Source organism: Lampris incognitus, chromosome 6, assembly GCF_029633865.1.
Source record: "Lampris incognitus isolate fLamInc1 chromosome 6, fLamInc1.hap2, whole genome shotgun sequence".
NCBI lineage: Eukaryota > Metazoa > Chordata > Actinopteri > Lampriformes > Lampridae > Lampris > Lampris incognitus.
In genome coordinates, this window is record NC_079216.1 from 9,450,057 (window position 1) to 9,469,421 (window position 19,365).

The window sequence follows — 19,365 nt, forward strand, 5'->3', positions numbered from 1 at the left end:
AGAGTGTGCTTCACAAGATACTTGCCTGTTTTTTCCCCATTGCTTTTACTTTCACCTGCTTTGGGTAGATATTTTTGCTAAATGCATACCTTTGCTCTTGAAATGAGGATGATTTGTTATAATTAAATGCCTGTCATTTTATTGAAAAAATCAGATAAAATAGCTAAATTAGCATACGGGCAAATAGTTATTTAAATGTATTGTTAGAAATGCTATCAATGATTGCTGTCATTTATTTTCATTTAGTTCTTATATTTTTTCCCCTCATGTTTTCTTCACAGGGTGGCTGCATTTTCATGTGTCAACTACTTCCAGTGAAAAGCTCAAACGCAATGGCTGTGCGAGGAAGAAGTCAGTCAGTATGAAGTCAGTTAAGAATCCGAAGGAAAAAAAGGGCACCGCTGGCCCATCCAGAGATGCTCTTACTATACTCGCTGACTTGGCCCTCAGTACCGGTGCTGACCAAGCTCCACAACAGTCCAGTCAAGCACTTGAGAGAAATCCTGACTCAAGTTCGAAGGCCTGTGGAATCAGCCCTGAAACGGAGTCACTTCCTCAGGCTATGCTGAGGCAGCAAGTCACTAACCTCTCTCGGACCTCAAAATCTCCCCCTAAAGGTCTCATGGGAAGCAAAGATTTAGCTTCCATAATAACTAAAGAACATGATTATTCATTGCCCCCATCTCCTTTGGTGTTGGATTTGCCAGGTACATCCTTCAGTGTAGCCTCATTAGGCCATTCTGCAGGGCTGCAACAGCACTATCAGAATACGTTTGACAATGGAACCCAAGCAATACATGCAATTCTCTGTCAGGAGGACAAGAGTGAGGACGCACCTTGTGCCCCAGAATTCCCCAAAAAAGACTCAATGAGCCGGCAGAGGTTCAGACAGTGTCGCAATTTTGTTGAAAAGGATGGGTCCCTCACAGTTACAAGGGAGTGGAAAAAAAACTATGACTTCAGTCTAGACAACAAGTTACCAAATCAGTCTATGGATAAAACTGTCAACAGAGCATTGCATGGGTATGTATTTCTTGTTTGTGAATCTGCGAAAATTGTATTCGAAGCTATGCTGACTGTATCATAAACATATCTGCAAATGTTTGTAACTTTTAGACAATATTGCATTTTATTCAGTAATTTAATAGTAACGACTGTTTTTTCCCCCACACTTTGAAATAGCCCATGGGATTTGACTATTCATGACACCAATGAAGAGGTCCAGCTCATTGTCCACTTGTGGATAGGATTGTTTTATAGTAGGTCGACAGCAAGGTCCTTTCACATTGACACAAGTATTCCATATTTAGAAGACGGTGATAATTCAGAGATTTCCAGTGGAATGGTACAAGCAACAACTCAATTTGAGCCCAAGAACTGTTCCACTGCTCCTGCACCAGCTGTACATTCAAACCCAGAAAGTTTGGACTTAAGTAAGAAAGAGAAACCTGCCTCTACAGAAGGACCTATGGGTTTGGACCTAAAGGTAAAGAAACCCAGTTTAGAGGATGTTTCTTCAGAGCCGCAAGTCAATAGAATAGAGATTACTTTGTCTGGAAAAGAGACTGAAGTGAATCAGACCTCCTCCCAAGCACTTGAACCGCTAGGTGGACTACAGGACACAAGCACCTTCCTTCTACACCAAGCTGGAACCCTGGTGTTTCAGGTTTGATTTAAATGCTACTTTAATAATTGTGATAATAGAATTCTGATTCTAGTGATTTTTCTGATTATTATCAGTTTTGCAGTGACTATTATTCCATAAGTTTTCCAGATCATCCTTGATCTAAAGACCAGATGAAATTGCAGTACATGGTTTGGTTATCTGGTAATAGCCAGATATAATACTAAATAGCCAGATAATACTAAAGGTAATTTTATCAATATTTTGAAAAAAAGAATCACAGTTTTAAAGCACTTTTCAAAACCAAGTCACAAAATGCTGGAAAATACAACAACTATAACAGGTAAATGAAATGGATGAAACAGTTAGGCTAGCTGTGGGGAAAGGGAGGGTAACAAATGTAAGCTAACAATAAAAAAAAAATTGTCAAAAGGACCTGTATATACTATCAGGGCTGTTCAACAATTCAATATATTATCGTCTTTCAGTTGTATTCTATCGGGATGAAATTTAGGCATTTTCATATTGTGATACACAATTTCTTATTTTACAGTTTTTCGCAATCGCTTAATATCCTAAAACAGTAACCACATTCTCAAAACGAAGACAGGGGCGTCTGAGTAGCGTAGCAGTCTATTCTGTTGCCTAACAACACAAAGATCTCCGAATCGAATCCTCGTGTTACCTCCAGCTTGGTCGGGCATCCCTACAGACACAATTGGCCATGTCTGTGGGTGGGAAGCCATATGTGCGTATGTGTCCTGGTCGTTGCACTAGCGCCTCCTCTGGTCAGTCGGAGCACCTGTTTGGGGGGGGGGGGAGTGGGGGGAATAGCATGATCCTCCCACGCGCTACGTCCCCCTGGTGAAACTCCTCACTGTCAGGTGAAAAGAAGCGGCTGGCGACTCCATATATATCAGAGGGGGCATCTGGTAGTCTGCAGCCCTCCCCGGATCGACAGAGGGGGTGGAGCAGCGACTGGGACGGCTCGGAAGAGTGGGGTAATGGACAGGTAAAATTGGAGAGAAAAGGGGGGGGATCCAAAAAAAAAACCCACTGTGCACTAGAATTCTCAGCGTTATACATAGAATGGTGTTTGAAAGTTTGTGAACCGTTTAGAATTTTCTATATTTCTGTGTAAATATGACCTAAAACAACATCCGATTTTCACACAGTCCTAAAAGTAGATAAAGAGAACCCAATTAAACAAATGAGACAAAAATATTATACTTGGTTATTTATTTTTTGAGTAAAATGATCCAATATTGCATATTTGTGAGTGGCAAAAGTATGTGAACCTCCAGTTAATTTGATGATGAAATTAGAGTCAGGTGTTTTCAATCAATGGGATAACAATCAGGTGTGAGTGGGCGCCCTGTTTTATTTAAAGAACAGGGATCTATCAAAGTCTGATCTTCACAACACACGTTGTGGAAGTATATCATGACAAGAACAAAGAAGATTTCTGAGGACCTCAGAAAAGCATTGTTGATGCTCATCAGGCTGGAAAAGGTTACAAAACCATCTCTAAAGAGTTTGGACTCCACCAATCCATAGTCAGACAGATTGTGTACAAATGGAGGAAATACAAGACCATTATTACCTTCCCCAGGAGTGGTCGACCATCAAAGATCACTCCAAGAGCAAGGTGTGTAATAGTCAGCCAGGTTACAAAGGAACCCAGGGTAACTTCTAAGCAACTACTAAAGGCCTCTCTCACATTGGCTAATGTTCATGAGTCCACCATCAGGAGAACACTGAACAACAATGGTGTGCATGGCAGGGTTGCAAGGAGAAAGCCACTGCTCTCCAAAAAGAACATTGGTGCCCATCTGCAGTTTGCTAAAGATCACAGGGACAAGCCAGAAGGCTATTGGAAAAATGTTTTGTGGACGGATGAGACCAAAATAGAACTTTTTTGGTTTAAATGAGAAGCGTTCTGTTTGGAGAAAGGAAAACACTGCAGTCCAGCATAAGAACCTTATTCCATCTGTGAAACGTGGCGGTAGTATCATGGTTTGGGCCTGTTTTGCTGCATCTGGGCCAGGACAGCTTGCCATCATTGATAGAACAATGAATTCTGACTGATGCCAGCGAATTCTTAAGGAAAATGTCAGGACTTCTGTCCATGAACTGAATCTTAAGAGAACGTGGGTCATGCAGCAAGACAACGACCCTAAGCATACAAGTCGTTCTACCAAAGAATGGTTAAAGAAGAATAAAGTTAATGTTTTGGAATGGCCAAGTCAAAAGTCCCACCCTTAATCCAATCGAAATGTTGTGGAAGGACCTGAAGCGAGCAGTTCATGTGAGGAAACCCACCAACATCCTAGAGTTGAAGCTGTTCTGTACAGAGGAATGGGCTAAAATTCCTCCAAGCCTATGTGCAGGACTGATCAACAGTTACCACAAACGTTTAGTTGCAGTTATTGCTGCATGGGGGGGTCACACCAGATCTTGAAAACAAAGGTTCACATACTTTTGCCACTCACAGATATGTAATATTGGATAATTTTCCTCAATAAATAAGTGGCCAAGTGTAATATTTTTGTCTCATTTGTTTAATTGGGTTCTCTTTATCTACTTTTAGGACTTGTGTGAAAATCTGATGATGTTTTAGATCATATTCATGCAGAAATATAAAAAATTCTAAAGGGTTCACAAACTTTCAAGCACGACTGTTTATCGTATGTGCTTGAGGTGTCACATGTAACAGGTTACACCTGTGGGATGGGATTGACTGCATGTGTGCTCTTTTACATTTCAGTTATTAGAAATTTACTGGGGAAGTGACTCACTGGAATCACACATCACACTGGCTTTTTCTTTTGTAAAAACTACTACTATTACTGTAGAGACTAAGCCCACACTTAAAGCCCCCGAGGGGTTGCTAGACAGGCACCTAATTGACGCTCTTGTAGCCACTTCGCGTTACGTGTGTCTATGAAATAATGTTCAGACTTGTTTAAGTTGAAACGCTATATTTATTACTCACCACAATGAATCCATAAAACGTCATACATCATAAACAGTCCAATATTCCAAATTTACATTTGTATTGTTTGCCAGCCTAGCGTGGCCTGCAGCAGCGAAGTGGTCAGAAAAATATGTGCGCTCCCCTCCGTCAAGCAACACCTATCACCTGATTAAATGTTCCCACCTATATTGCTGTGAGCCCATAGCAATTATAGTGACACTTGTGGACCAATTAAGTGCTTATGAGATGAGACCAAATGGCTCCTACACACCAGCCCCTAATTGTAATGGCTAACAGACATAACAATTTTAATACATAAAACAATTAGGGAGCCATAATAAAAATGACACAATAGTAAGCACAGTTTACCACAGATAACCCACATCTATAAAAAAAAAAACTTTGACATCGTGCCTTAGATGATGACCTATAATAACCTGCTAACCTGTAGGTTCGTGCAGTAAGCAAAGTTTAGTCACAGGCCTTTCGATGACACCTGTCTTTGTCTGCAGATGCACTGAGCGCACAAGTCCTTTCTTATCATAGAATGCTTCCAAGACTCTTCTGAGTGGCCAGGAACCACATGGGGCAGTAGGATCCATAATGATTACAGTGTTGCTGGGCTTGAGATTGTTCCGCCTTTGGTTCCATTTCTGCCTCTCCTACAGTAAAGGTAGGTATTCACGTATCCATCGTTTCCAAAAGCGATCGAAGATGTACTGGACTTGCCTCCACCTCTTCCTGATGTACAAGTCGTGTTGCTCAGACATTCCTGGTGGTAAAGATGGTTTTCCTTTCATAAGCAGAATGTGATTAGGAGTAAGGGGTTCGAGGTCATTCGGATCATCAGACAGTTTGGTGATAGGCCGGTCATTTAAAATGGCCTCAGCTTCACACATTATATGGAACCCATCATCATCCAGTCTCTGCTGCTGAAGAACTGCGCTGAGAATCCTCACCATGCGGATTACACGCTCCCAGACACCGCCGTAATGTGACCCTGCTGGAGGATTGACGCTCCACTTGATTCCCTTGTGCTGTAACACTCCTTCAATCTGTGCCTGATTCAGAGATGAGAGCGCCTCCCTGAGTTCTCTCTCTGCTTCTATGAAGTTAGTTCCATTGTCTGAATGAATATGAGCAACTTGACCTCTTTCTTCTACAGATGAACCGATGTAACGCATTAATGCATGCATCTGTATCCAGTAAGTTGGCTACTTCTAAGTGGACTGCTCTACTGGACAAACAGGTGACTATCACGCTATAGCACTTGACAGTGCCTTGCCCCCTTTTCACCTCTATTGGTCCGAAGTAGTCAACGGCCATATTGGTAAATAGTGGATAGTCAGGAAGAATCCTTTTTTTTGGCAAGTCTGCCATCTTCTGCACCATCATTCTACCATTATGTCTTCTACAGTAACAGCATTCAATTGTGATTCTCCTCACAGCTGAATTGGCACCTGTAATCCAATATTTCCTCCTCAGTGTGGACAGCATGTGATAATGACCACTATGGCCAAGGTGTTGGTCAATATCCTTTAGAATAAGTGTGGCTACATGTTGATCCTTGGATAGAATCAATGGCTGTTTGGTTTCCTCTGGCAAAGAGCCCTTGGTCAGTCGCCCTCCAACTCTCAGGAGCCCATCATCCAAACACGGATCCAACTTGTAGAGAATGCTCCGTCTGCTCACAGCACCTTTCCCAGATGACAAGGTGGCAATCTCTTCGCAAAACCTTTGCTGCTGACAGTACTGAATTATGGCAAGTTCAGCCTCACACAGATCTTCTGTCGACAAAGTTCGTCTTCCTGGCACCATGACACTTTTCTTGCCAACATTAGAAGCCTCGGACTCCCTCCTCGTGCGAGTCATGTTCAGAAGCTTCCTTTTCAACTTAAGGAACCAGGCTACCACTACCTTCAGTCTCCTGCAGTCTGAGACGTAGGCAATAAGATGATTGGTACCATCAGGGGAGTCTTTCACATTGACTGCATTCACAACAACTTACTTCTTGACCTCCAGGTCATTTGCTTCAATCACAATGTCCACCATGTTGGCTGGCCAGTCCTCTTCTGGCTTACGCAGGAACCTTGGACCCTCTGTCCACCTGTTATCAAGGAAATCTCCAACCCTCACACCTCTGGATGCATCATCCGCTGGGTTTTCCTTGGAGCTGACGTAGTATCACCACTGTGAAGTTTTGGTCATTACTCTTATGGTTGAGACCCTGTTCGCCACAGAGAAGTTATTAGGCAGAGACATGTCATCTTTCTTAACGGGCAATTTCACGCAGTAGTGATTGTCTTCAAATGTTGCAGACCTTTCCACAATTTCCATAAACTTGATGTCATCTCTTGATAACCCTTTCTTTTCTGTAGAGCTCTCATTGAAGTCATGGTTATACTGATTACTCAGCATTTCCTCCAACCTGCACACAGAAATCCTATTAACCATGGCTGACGTGCACTCAATTCCAAAGCTGCTGTCATTTCCTTGCAAAGGACCATTAATGATCCACCCTAGTGCTGTTCTTATAACGTATGGGCCATCCCCACAGCTATTGAGGACCTCCCAAGGCTCCAACATCTTGGGTGCATTACTTCCAATCAACAGATCTACGCTAGCCTTTATAATGGGAATTTTCACCTTTGCCAGGTTTTGCCACCTTGCCAAACCTCCTTCCATCACAATGTTGTCAGCACTTACAGGCATTTTCTTCTGTGTGAGGGTTTCTGGAAGCTTATAGAAGAGATTGTCATCAATACCAGACACTTCCAAGCCTGAGAGTGAGTATGCTGACACCACCTTTTCCTGCCCCATGGTGTGTAAGAGGAATTGAGTTCGTCTCCCAGTAAGGGTGAGCCTTCGCATAAGCTGCTGTGAGCAAAATGTGGCTGAGCTGCCAGGATCTAAGAATGCATATGTCTGTATTACTTGGTCTCCTTTAATGGACTTGACTTGGACTGGCAGGATAGAAAGTAGACAGCGATCCCTTCTGGCCCCTGTATAACCACAAGTTTTAGGAGATGCTGTAAGAAAATGTGCCCCTGATTCCTCAGCAGATTCTGTGTATGTGTTGGCTGTGTCTCTCTTATCAACGTGAAGTACAGTGGGGTGTCTTTGACCACAAGTCCTACAGGTCAGATGCTTCTCGCAGTTCCAACTCCTGTGCCCAGCACATAAGCAGCCAAAGCAAAGCTCTTTCTCTTTTAGAAAGTTCATCTTGTCTCTGTGTTTCTTCCGTTTGAACTGCTGACACTGTTGCAATGACTGACTTTGAGCACAACAAACACAAGCTGGCCTCACTACGGAGTCATGCATTGACGAAACAGTCCTCAAGTCTCCGGCATTTTCAATTGATTCCATGGGTGCAACGGTTGTGGCGAAGCTGTTTCCTTTCATTCTGTTTCCTGTATGTGACTTCAGCCTATTAACAACCTGTGGTCCAGTTGTTCCAGATGGTAAGTCCCTAATGTCGCCGTACAAAGGATCTGATAAGATTCTGACATGTCTTTCAATCATTTTCACCAGGTCTTTGAACTTAGCTCTGTGTTCTGTTGTTTCCAGTATATCATATGCAATGGTTCTCCATTGTTCTCTGAGCTTGAATGGCAATTTAGACACAATTGCTGTCATGTTGCTTGGCATGTCCAACTCTTGCTTATACTGGAGCTCCTCCATGACATTACAGCATCCACGCAGAAAGAGAGAGTAAGCTTGCAAGGCGTTGACATCTTTAGTTTTCATTGTAGGCCAGGACAAAGCCTTTTCTATGTAAGCCACAGCAATCTTGTATTTACTGCCGAAGTATTCCTGCAACAGCTGCTTTGCTTTAGCATAGCCAAACTCAGGCGTCATGTGTATGCAACTATGCACAAGCTCCCTTGGCTGCCCCCTAGTGAACTGTTCCAGATAGTACAGGCAATCGCCCCTGCTGGCCTTTTCCTCCATTCCTTGTTCGAATGCTCTCATGAAGGAGATAGACTGGAGAGGCTCTCCATCAAACAAGGGGATATCTTGCTGGCAGTGATGATAAGCATTGTTTTTGAACAAGGGCTGATATTATTTCGTTTTGCCTTTACATCACAGTGAAGATGTCTCCAGATTGCCTTTGATCCACTGGTTGAGGATTGGGCCTGAGAGGTTCCAGAGTTTGCACCGGTGTTTCCATTTCCAGTGTACAATGATAACTCCACCTATTTGAATCAATCCACTCCTTTGGTCTCGCTGTGAGCTGTTGACTAGCCCCATGCAACAAACCAGTTGGTAATGGGTTATTGGCTGACAGTGACCACTCCTGGGTTTGCTGTGGTTTGCTCTGAGATGTAGGGTTAAACACCTTAGCCATTTGGTGTAATTTGTTTGCAGGTGCTGGTTTTCTCATTTCTCTTTCCAAGTAGGAATTCATTGCATTAGATGCCTTTGAACTACTTTGTTTGTCAGAGGCCCATAACACTGCAAGTTTCGCTGCAGATTCAGCTGGCATAGATTCGGGCCCCTGTTGTTCCTTTTTTCTCTTTATCTGCTACTCTTGTTCCTCCAACGCATGCTTTTCCTTTAAAGCTGCTATACGAGCAAGCAGTGCAGCTTTGTCTGCCTCTGCTTTAATTCTTGCAGAGGAAGTAGTGCTTGATCGCCCACTGCACACTCTTTCTATTTGAATGTCTGCTAGCTACATTTGAAATACTGTCCTCTGGATTAATATCATCATCAACAGTGTTATCAGCATCATTAGTTACATTTTGCTCAGCATGTGATACCCACAATTGCCCCTCAGAAATAAATGCATTATTACCCAGCATTTTGGCTTTGAACCACACATCATGCTTTTCTTGTTTGACACCAGGCAACATACCCATCACAGAATCATGAAAGGCTTTTGCTTCGTCACATACTTTAACAAGATCATTAAAAGCACATTGAACCTGTGACTTATCTCTCCTTTGCATAAGCTCTTGCATCTTTTTTAGCTTTTTCTGCTTTTTTAGCTTAGCTTTCCTATCACTCTGCAGCCGTTCAAGTTTTTCAACAAATGCTTGAGCAGTTAATTTTACAACACATTTTTCTTTGTCCTTTTGTGGATCAACACCATTTGCAACACTGTTCGAATCAGCTGACAGCTCAGCAGGCCTGTCCAGTTTCACAAGCCTCCATAACTCAGTTCGAGTGTTTGCAAACAAGTTCGTAACAAACTAACGACATTAATTACCCACCCCTCTTGACACCAAATGCGTTGGATTTCACCCCCGCGATGTGTGCACACAAACCTGAATGGCCATTCATAATTTTAGTAGCGCTACACATACCTCGTGTTGGGCGCCATGACTCCAGTGAATAATTCCTATGTCAGCATGCGAAGAGTAGCAGTGTTGTCCTCAGTTGTGCTGGTAGATGGCTTTTTAATCTAAAGAATCGTGAGATAGCGTTAATTCCCAAAGAATAGCAGGCGCCGCCTTCCCGCCATCCTCGGCCTGGTTGTAGCCTAGTCAGGCTCAGCAAACAAAGCCGACGTTTAGATTTTCCGATCAGCTCCCATTCAAACGCGGTCGGCTATAATCCATTGCTGCATGCGATTAAACTCCTTCAGCGTCGGTAGCATGAAGCAATAGTTTTTTGACTTGAATGTAGAGACTAAGCCCACACTTAAAGCCCCTGAGGGGTTGCTAGACAGGCACCTAATTGACACGCTTGTAGCCACTTCATGTTACGTGTGCCTATGAAATAATGTTCAGACTTTGTTTAAGTTGAAACGCTATATTTATTACTCACCACGATGAATCCATAAAACATCATACATCATAAAGAGTCCAGTATTCCAAATTTACACTTGTATCGTTTGCCTGCCTAGCGTGGCCTGCAGCAGCAAAGCGGTCAAAAAACTATGTTTGCTCGCCTGCAGCAGTGAAGTGGTCAAAAAACTATATGTGCTCCCCTCCATCAAGCAACACCCATCACCTGATTGAATGTTCCTACCTATATTGCTGTGAGCCCATAGCAATTAGAGTGACACTTGTGGACCAATTAAGTGCTTACGAGATGAGACCAAATGGCTCCTACGATTACTACTTTTGGCTGCTCTCGTTAGGGGTCGCCACAGTGGGTCATCCGTTTCCATCGCTTCCTGTCCTCTGCATCTTCCTCTGTCACACCAGCCCACCTGCATGTCCTCCCTCACCATATCCATAAACATCTTCTTTGACCTTCTGCTTTTCCTCTTCCCTGGCAGTTCCATATTCAGCATCCTTCTCCCAGTATACCCAGCATCTCTCCTCCGCACATGTCCAAGCCATCTCAATCTTGTCTGTTGCTTTGTCTCCAAACTGTCCAACCTGAGCTGTTCCTCTAAAACAGTGGTTCTCAACCTTTTTGGGGTCCTGGACCCCCTGCGTATTTTTGATCTACCCTGAGGACCCCTCCACCTGATCTTGGGGGGGGGGGGTTGCAATTTGATAGAAACAGTAGAAACTGCATTTTAAATTGCATTATAGCATTTATTCACTCTTTGGGGCAAAAATAAGAGCTTTCAGTTGTAACTTAGATATAGTTAACAAAACAGAATTCTTATGCAGTAACTTTCAGATATATGTAACAAAACAGAATTCTTATGCAGTAACTTTCAGATATATGTAACAAAACAGAATATGTATTCAGTAACTTTCAGATATATGTAACAAAACAGAATATGTATTCAGTAACTTTCAGATATATGTAACAACAGAATTTTTATGCAGTAACTTTTAACAATGCAAACGGGAGCGAGATCTCTTATTAAAATACAATAAATTACACTTGTGAAACAGATGCAATTAGTGAAAAAAGTCCTGTTACCCTTTATAGTTTAGGTAGATAAAGGTCTCAGTCACATTTGAGTAAAATAATCCTATTTCTATAAATGTCATAGGATCTTTTTTTAAAGATATTTTATTTTCACGGACCCCTTGCAATTACACCACTGACCACTAGGGGTCCGCGGACCCCCGGTTGAGAAACACTGCTCTAATATGCTCGTTCCTAATCCTCTCCTGATTCATCACTCCCAGTGAAAATCTTAGCATCTTCAACTCTCCAACCTCCGGCTCTGCCTCCTGTCTTTTTTTCAGCGCCACTGTCTCCAAACCATATGCAGTGCCTTTCAAAAGTATTCAACCCCCTTGACAGTTATCACTAATTTCTAGATTATAAGATACTCACACATCTGTTCCTGAACAATTGCTGATTGTCCATCATGTCCGATGATGACCATCTTCTCCTATTTGTGAGTCCTTTGGTGGCTGAATAGTCCGATCCTGGATGCACGGTTGTAGACCAGGCATGTAAAAGTGGTGCCGGAGGGGGCAGGGGTAGCTTTGCGAGCATGCCTCTTCGCACGCTTTTACACACGGTGTTGTGTGCGCTGGTTTTCCATATACTTCACTCCTGAGACGTGAGAGCGCCAGTTTGTGCGGCAGGGAGCAAGTTCCTCCAAAGAAGAGGGGTTGATCTGGCATCTTTTCAGTGTGGTCTTCATTTGGTCTTTGAACCGCTTCTTCTGCCCACCAGCAGTGCGTTGACCAAGGCGTAGTTGGCCGTAGAGGACTTTACGTGGGAGTCGTTCACTGGGCATGCGAATAACATGCCCAAGCCACCTGCATTGATGGTGGTGTAGGGTAGACTCCACGCTGCTGCTGCCTGCCCGCTCCAACACCTCTGTGTGTGGCACTCTGTCCTCCCAAGTAATGCTGAGGATCCTCTGGAGACATTTCACATGGAAGGTCTCCAGGCTTCTGAGATAGTGGCTGTAGATGGTCCATGCCTCACATCCATAGAGTAGTGTGGAGATGCACACTGCTCTGTAAACAAGCACTTTGGTGTGGAGATTGAGGTTGCTGTTCTGGACAACCTTTCTCCTTAGACGTCCAAAAGATGTTGAGGCTTGTTTGAGGCGGTGCTGAATCTCATCGTCCATTGTGCAGGTGTCAGATAGCATACTTCCCAGATATTTGAAGGCAGGAACAGTTGCCAGTTGTTGCCCTTCTGCTGTGAAGGTTGTTGGGTGGTTTGGGAGGCCGGCAGTCAACTGACAGATTACCTCTGTCTTTTGGGTGTTGACCATCAATCCCATTCTCCTGTATGCAGTTAACCTTTTGCTGCAAACAGCCATGATTCTCTTGGGATAAGTATGTACAAGCTTTGCACATTCTTCTGGAGTAATTGGCTAGTTCTTCTTGGCAGAATTTGTACAAGTCTTGCAGGTTGATGGTATGGCACCTCTGGACTGCAATTTTCAGTCTATGCCACAGATTTTCAGTGGGTTTGAGGTCTGAACTTTGACTTGGCCACTCCAAAACATTCAACTTTTTGTTGCTGAGCCATGCCATTGTTGCTTTACCTTTGAGCTTAGGGTCATTGTCCTGCTGGAAGGTGAACCTTCTCCCAAGCTTCATGGTAGACTGCAACAGGTTTTCTTCCAATATTTCCCTGTATTTAGTTCCATCCTTTCTTCCCTCAATTTGAACAAGGTTCCCACCAGTACCTGCAGATGAAAAGCAACACCATGGCTTTATGTTGCCGCTGTCCTGCTTCACTTGAGGGAGGGTGTTTTTTAGGGCATGAGCAGTGTTAGGTTTGTGCCACACATAACGCTTTGAGTTTTGGCGAAAAGGCTCAACTTTCGTCTCATCTGACCACAAAACCTTTACCCACATCCTAACTGGGTCTCTCTCATGCTTGGTAGCAAACTCCAAGCATGCTTTTATATGCATAGTTTTGAGCAACAGCTTCTTTATTGCCACCCTCCCATACAGGCCAGATTTATGGAGAGCCCGTGATATGGTTGACTCATGCACATTTACTCCAGTTTCAGCCACTGATCTCTAGAGCTCCTTCAAAGTGATTGGGGGATCATCTTTAGCTTTCCTCACCAGCCCACATCTTGCTTTGAGGGACGGCCTGTCCTACAAAGCGTCTGGGTGGTGTGATACAGCTTCCACTTTCTGACAATGGATCCAACAGTGTTCCATGGGACATCCAACTACTTGGATATTGTTTTGTATCCCTTCCCTGCCTTCTGCATTTTAATCACTTTGTCTCTTTTTTTTCTCACTTAAGTTTTTATGGAGTTTTCAAAAAGATATAAATAGAACAGTAGAACAACATCAACACAAAAAAAGAATACAGTAGGATACACAAACATAAAAATAAAAAAAAACAATAAATAGTTTTCTGGAAATATTTCAATATTCACACAAATATTTTAATTGGGCATTCATTTAGTTGGTGTCATTTCCCATATAAATGTGCAATGTTTCCCAGTTCTTTTTAAATATATTCTCTTGGACTCTCAAAAGGCATGTCAGCTTTTCCATAACAAAAATGTCTTGGACAATTTCCATCCACTGTTCCTGTTTTGGAGTGTTTACATTAAGCCAATTTCTGGTAACGGCTTTCTTACTTGCTGCAAGTAAAACTTAAGTCAAGTGGAGATCTTCTCTCATCTTACCAATATACATCACAGGGCAGGTATTTGGGATTTCATACCCCAAAATATTTTGATACCTATGTTTATATTCACCCAATATAACCTTATCTTTGTGCATTTCCAGAAAATATGCGAGTGGTCAGCTTCCATGCTCCCACACAGCCTCCAACACTGTTGTTGTGCAGCAAGTCGCCTGCTTTTTATTTTGGGTGTTATGAAAAAGTGAGTTAAATTCTTCCAGCAGAATTCCCTCTATATTTGTCAGTTTGTGGATGTACATTGTGTCTCACACATTTGATACCATTCTTCCTCTGTTTTCTGAATCTTTAGCTCTGCTTCCCATTTTGCTTTTATGTGGAGCATTGAGTCCCCCCTGCTTCCCCCACAAAGCTTGTATGCATCCATAGTCACCCCAATCACATTATTTGAAGTTTCGTCTGATTCCGACCTTATCAGTTTGGTAAAGTAGTCTCTTAACTGCACGTATCTAAAAAAAAGTCTTTCATTGTTTCATAGCCATCTTAATTGTCTCAGCCTCCTCAATTCGTGTTTCTCCTTCATTCGGACTGGTTTTGTGGGCCTGGATTTGTGTGGAGTTAGCAAAAAGTTTTTGATAAATTTCCTACTTCAGATCATTTATTTCGGTTTTATGTCTAATTTGAATTGTTCTTTAAGTTTGAGTAAGTCCATTTTATGCTCAGCCCTGCAGTCACTTGTTTCCTTACTGATACTGTGGAGCACTGAGCTCTTGGTGTCTGCCGAGTCATCGTTTGAGTGTTGAACATCATCCATCTCCGCTGAACTCTTTCCTTCTTGTTTGTCATGTTTCTTTCGGCTTATAGTTTTCTTTTCTCCACTCATTACAATAAAGATTATGTTGATGTGTGTGGCAATTAGGGAATTAAGGGGGCTAATTCTAACTTGCTATTGGGAGCTCAAACTTAAGCAGCCGTCTTGCTCACCTCACCACCGGAAGTCCAATCACTTTGTCTCTTATTTCAGTATTATGCTCCTTTGTCTTCATTTTCTGATGGAGTTCACGACCAGGTAATGAACTTTACACAGAGGGCTTTTTATACCCATAAGCAACACCATTACTGTAATATCTTACAGGTGCACACTAATTATGTCCAATTGTGTTTACCTGAGTTTGTTTTAGGAATAATTTTTCATTTGTGTAAACTTGGAGCTTTCAGAGCACAAGAGGTTGAATACTTGTGCAAGCACTATATTTTAGTTTTTAATCATAAAAAGTCAGAGAAACATAACTTATTTTGGCTTTGGATACATGCTGTTAGAGCTTATGGGTTCACAAAAATAATAATGTTCAGAAACAGGTGTGTGAGTATCTTTTATAATACAGAAATTAGTGATGACTGTCAAGGGGGTTGAATTCTTTTGTAAGGCACTGTAACATAGCTGGTTTCACAACCATCTTGTAAACCTTCCCTTTAACTCTTGCTGGTTCCTTCCTGTCACAAATCACTCCTGACACTCTTCTCCACCCACTCCACCCTGCCTGCACTCTGTTCACCTCTCTTCCACACTCCCCGTTACTTTGAACAGTTGACCCCAAGTATTTAAACTCATACACCTTCATCACCTCTACTCCTTGCGTCCTCACCATTCCACTGTCCTCCCTCTCGTTCACATATATTGTGAAGTTATTTAGGGGAATTTGCTTCAGCTCCTGCCCAAACTTGAAAAAGGCCTTAGCCAACCACAGGGAATGTATGGCACAACTCAAACAGCAATCTTCGTTAGTCTTGTTTTATTGAATTATTTCAACTGTCAAAACTTTTTGATGATTGCGTTGTTAGGTTGAAAACCTTTACAATAAAAAGAGAGAGGGAAAAAACAGTGCTGCCATTATTGCTTATTCCATTCAACAAGTACAGAAAATAAAGCTCATTTTATCCTTGACTTGAGTTTTATTTAATCATTCTTTTAAGAGCATGAACCAAATGAATCTCACTCATATTCTACACCTTTTACCAAATTAAATCGGTATGTAAACACACATGTACTTAATTGCACAGAACATGGCTAACCTCAAGCTAACTGAATTACACATGAAATAAACTACACAGCAAGGCGATCTGAGTAAATAGCTAACCGTTTTAACATTAGCCTAATACCAGAATGCTAACTAGTAAATGAATTCTAACAGCAATACATTCTAACGACAACAAAGGATTAATTAGCCCACCAGTGGCATCCCTGTAGACAGCCAGCAAGATGAAGCGCTCCCCACTCCAATTTTGGTTTAATTGCGACTAGTTGGGTCTCAATTAGCACACATCTGTAGCTCATGCCACACTCTCCGTCTCTACCGTCGTGAGCTCCTTTTATCTTTCTTCTTCTTCGTGAATTTTTTTTTCTTCATTATGGCCTATGCACGACAACTGCCAACTCAGCTTCCTTCTGTGTCAAAATAAAAGCCGCCGTTCATTTAAGATCTAGCAGCACACATATATATTCCTTCTTGCTCCCACTAACTTTCATTCCTCTTCTCTCCAGTGCATACCTGCACTTCGCCAGGCTCTCCTAAAACTACACCCTACTCTCGCTACAGATCACAATGTCATCCGCAAATATCATAGTCCAAAGAGACTCCTACCTGATCTCGTCTGTCAACCTGTCCATCACCATTGCAAACAAGAAAGGGCTCGGAGCCGATCCTTGATGTAATCTCACTTCCACCTTGAACCAAACTATCATTCCAACTGCACACCTCACCACTGTTACACTGCCCTCATATTTATCCTGCACCACTCCTATATAGTACTTCTCTGCCACTCCTGACTCCCTCATACAATACCACACCTCCTCTCTCGGCACCCTGTCATATCTACTACTACTACTTTCGGCTGCTTCCATTAGGGGTCGCCACAGCAGATCATACGTTTCCATTTCTTCCTGTCTTCTGCATCTTCCTTGCAGCCACCTCCATGTCTTCCCTCACCACATCCATAAACCTCCATTTTAGCCTTCCTCTTTTCCTCTTCCCTGGCAGCTCCATATTCAGCATCCTTCTCCCAACATACCCAGCATCTCTCCTCCACACACGTCCAAGCCATCTCAATCTTGCCTGTCTTGCTTTGTCTCCAAACCGTCCAACTTGAGCGGTCCCTCTAATATAATCATTCCTAATCCTGTCCTTCTTCATCACTCCCAGTGAAAATCTTAGCATTTCAACTCTCCCAGTTCCGCCTCCTGTCTTTTCATCAGTGCCACTGTCTCCAAACCATATAACATATTTGGTCTCACAACCATCTTGTAAACCTTCCCTTTAACTCTTGCTGGTACCCTTCTGTCGCAAATCACTCCTACACTCTTTTCCACCCACTCCACCCTGCCTGCACTCTCTTCTTCACCTCTCTCCTGCACTCCCCGTTACTTTGGACAGTTGACCCCAAGTATTTAAACTCATAAGCCCTCGTCACCTCCACTCCTTGCATCCTGACCATTCCACTCTCCTCCCTCTCATTCACGCATAGGTATTCCGTCTTGCTCCTATTGACTTTCATTCCTCTTCTCTCCAGTGCATACCTCCACCTCTCCAAGCTCTCCTCAACCTACACCCTACTCTCGCTACAGATCACAATGTCATCTGCGAACATCATCGTCCATGGAGACTCCTGCCTGATCTTGTCCGTCAACCTGTCCATCACCATTGCAAACAAGAAAGGGCTCAGAGCTGATCCTTGATGTAATGCCACCTCCACCTTTACCCCATCTGTCATTCCAACCACACACCTCACCATTGTCACACTTCCCTCATATATATCCTGCACCATTCCTACATACTTCTCTGCAACTCCCAACTTCCTCATACAATACCACACTTCTCTCAGAACGCTGTCGTATGCTTTCTCTAAATCTACACTACAAAGACACAATGTAACTCCTTCCGGCCTTCTCTATCAACATTCTCAAAACAAACATCGCATCTGTGGTGCTCTTTCGTGGCATGAAACTATACTGCTGCTCGCTAATTGTCACCTCTTCTTTTAACCTAGCTTCTATATTACTCTTTCCCAAATCTTCATGCTGTGGCTGATCAACTTAATACCTCTATAGTTGCTACAGTTCTGCACATCGCCCTTGTTCTTGAAAATCGGTACCAGTATGCTTCTTCTCCACTCCTCAGGCATCCTCTCACTTTCCAAGATTGCATTAAACAATCTAGTTAAAAACCCCACTGCCATCTCTCCCAAACATCTCCATGCCTCCACAGGTATGTCATCAGGACCAACTGCCTTTACACGCTTCATCCTCTTTATAGCTGCCCTCACTTCCTCCTTGCTAATCCACTGCACTTCCTGATTCACTATCCCTACATCATCCAACCTTCTCTCTCTCATTTTCTTCATTCATCAGCCCCTCAAAAGTACTCCTTCCACCTTCTCAGCACACTCTCTTCTCTTGTAAGCACATTTCTATCTCTACCCTTGATTGCCCTAATGTACTGCACATCCTTCGCAGCTCGATCCCTCTGTCTAGCCAATCGGCACAAGTCCTTTTCTCCTTCCTTGGTGTCTAACCTGTCATACAACTCACCATACGCCTTTTCCTTTGCCTTTGCCACCTCTCTTTTTGCTTTACATTGTGTCTCCTTGTACTCCTGTCTACTTTCTTCATCTCTCTGACTAATCCCACTTCTTCTTTGCCAACCTCTTCCTCTGCATAATTTGCTGTACTTCCTCATTCCACCATCAAGGCTCCTTGTCTTTCTTCCTTCTGTCCTGATGACACACCAAGTACCTTCCTAGCTGTCTCCTTCACTATTTCTGCAGTGGTTGCCCAGCCATCTGGCAACTCTTCACTGCCACCCAGTGCCTGTCTTAAATCCTCCTTGAACTCCACGCAACAGTCTTCCATCTTCAACTTCCACCATTTGATCTTCGGCTCCGCCTTCACTCACTTCCTCTTCTTGTCTCCAAAGTCATCCTACAGACCGCCATCTGATCCTGTCATATGCTTTCTCTAAATCCATAAAGACACAATGTAACTCCTTCTGACTTTCTCTGTACTTCTCCATCAACATTCTCAAAGCAAACATCGCATCTGTAGTGCTCTTTCGTGGCATAAAACCATACTGTTGCTCGCTAATTGTCACCTCTCCTCTTAATCAAGCTTCTATTACTCTTTCCCATATCTTCATGCTGTGGCTGATCAACTTCCTACCTCTGTATTTACTACAGTTCTGCACATTGCCCTTATGCTTGAAAATCCGTACAAGTATGCTTCTTCTCTACTCCTCAGGCATCCTCTCACTTTTCAATATTGTGTTAAACAATGTAG

The 19,365-nt window shown here is 42.9% G+C and overlaps 1 protein-coding gene across 1 annotated transcript in view; it reads left to right on the top strand.

Moving 5' to 3' along the window:
* tasor2 (transcription activation suppressor family member 2) overlaps nucleotides 1–19,365 on the top strand; it is a 53,416-nt gene that overhangs the window by 21,202 nt on the left and 12,849 nt on the right. Inside the window, exons 15-16 of the mRNA XM_056282603.1 lie at nucleotides 282–1,023; nucleotides 1,183–1,666. Of these exons, the coding sequence (XP_056138578.1) occupies nucleotides 282–1,023; nucleotides 1,183–1,666 (1,226 nt within the window). The remainder of the gene's footprint in view (nucleotides 1–281; nucleotides 1,024–1,182; nucleotides 1,667–19,365) is intronic.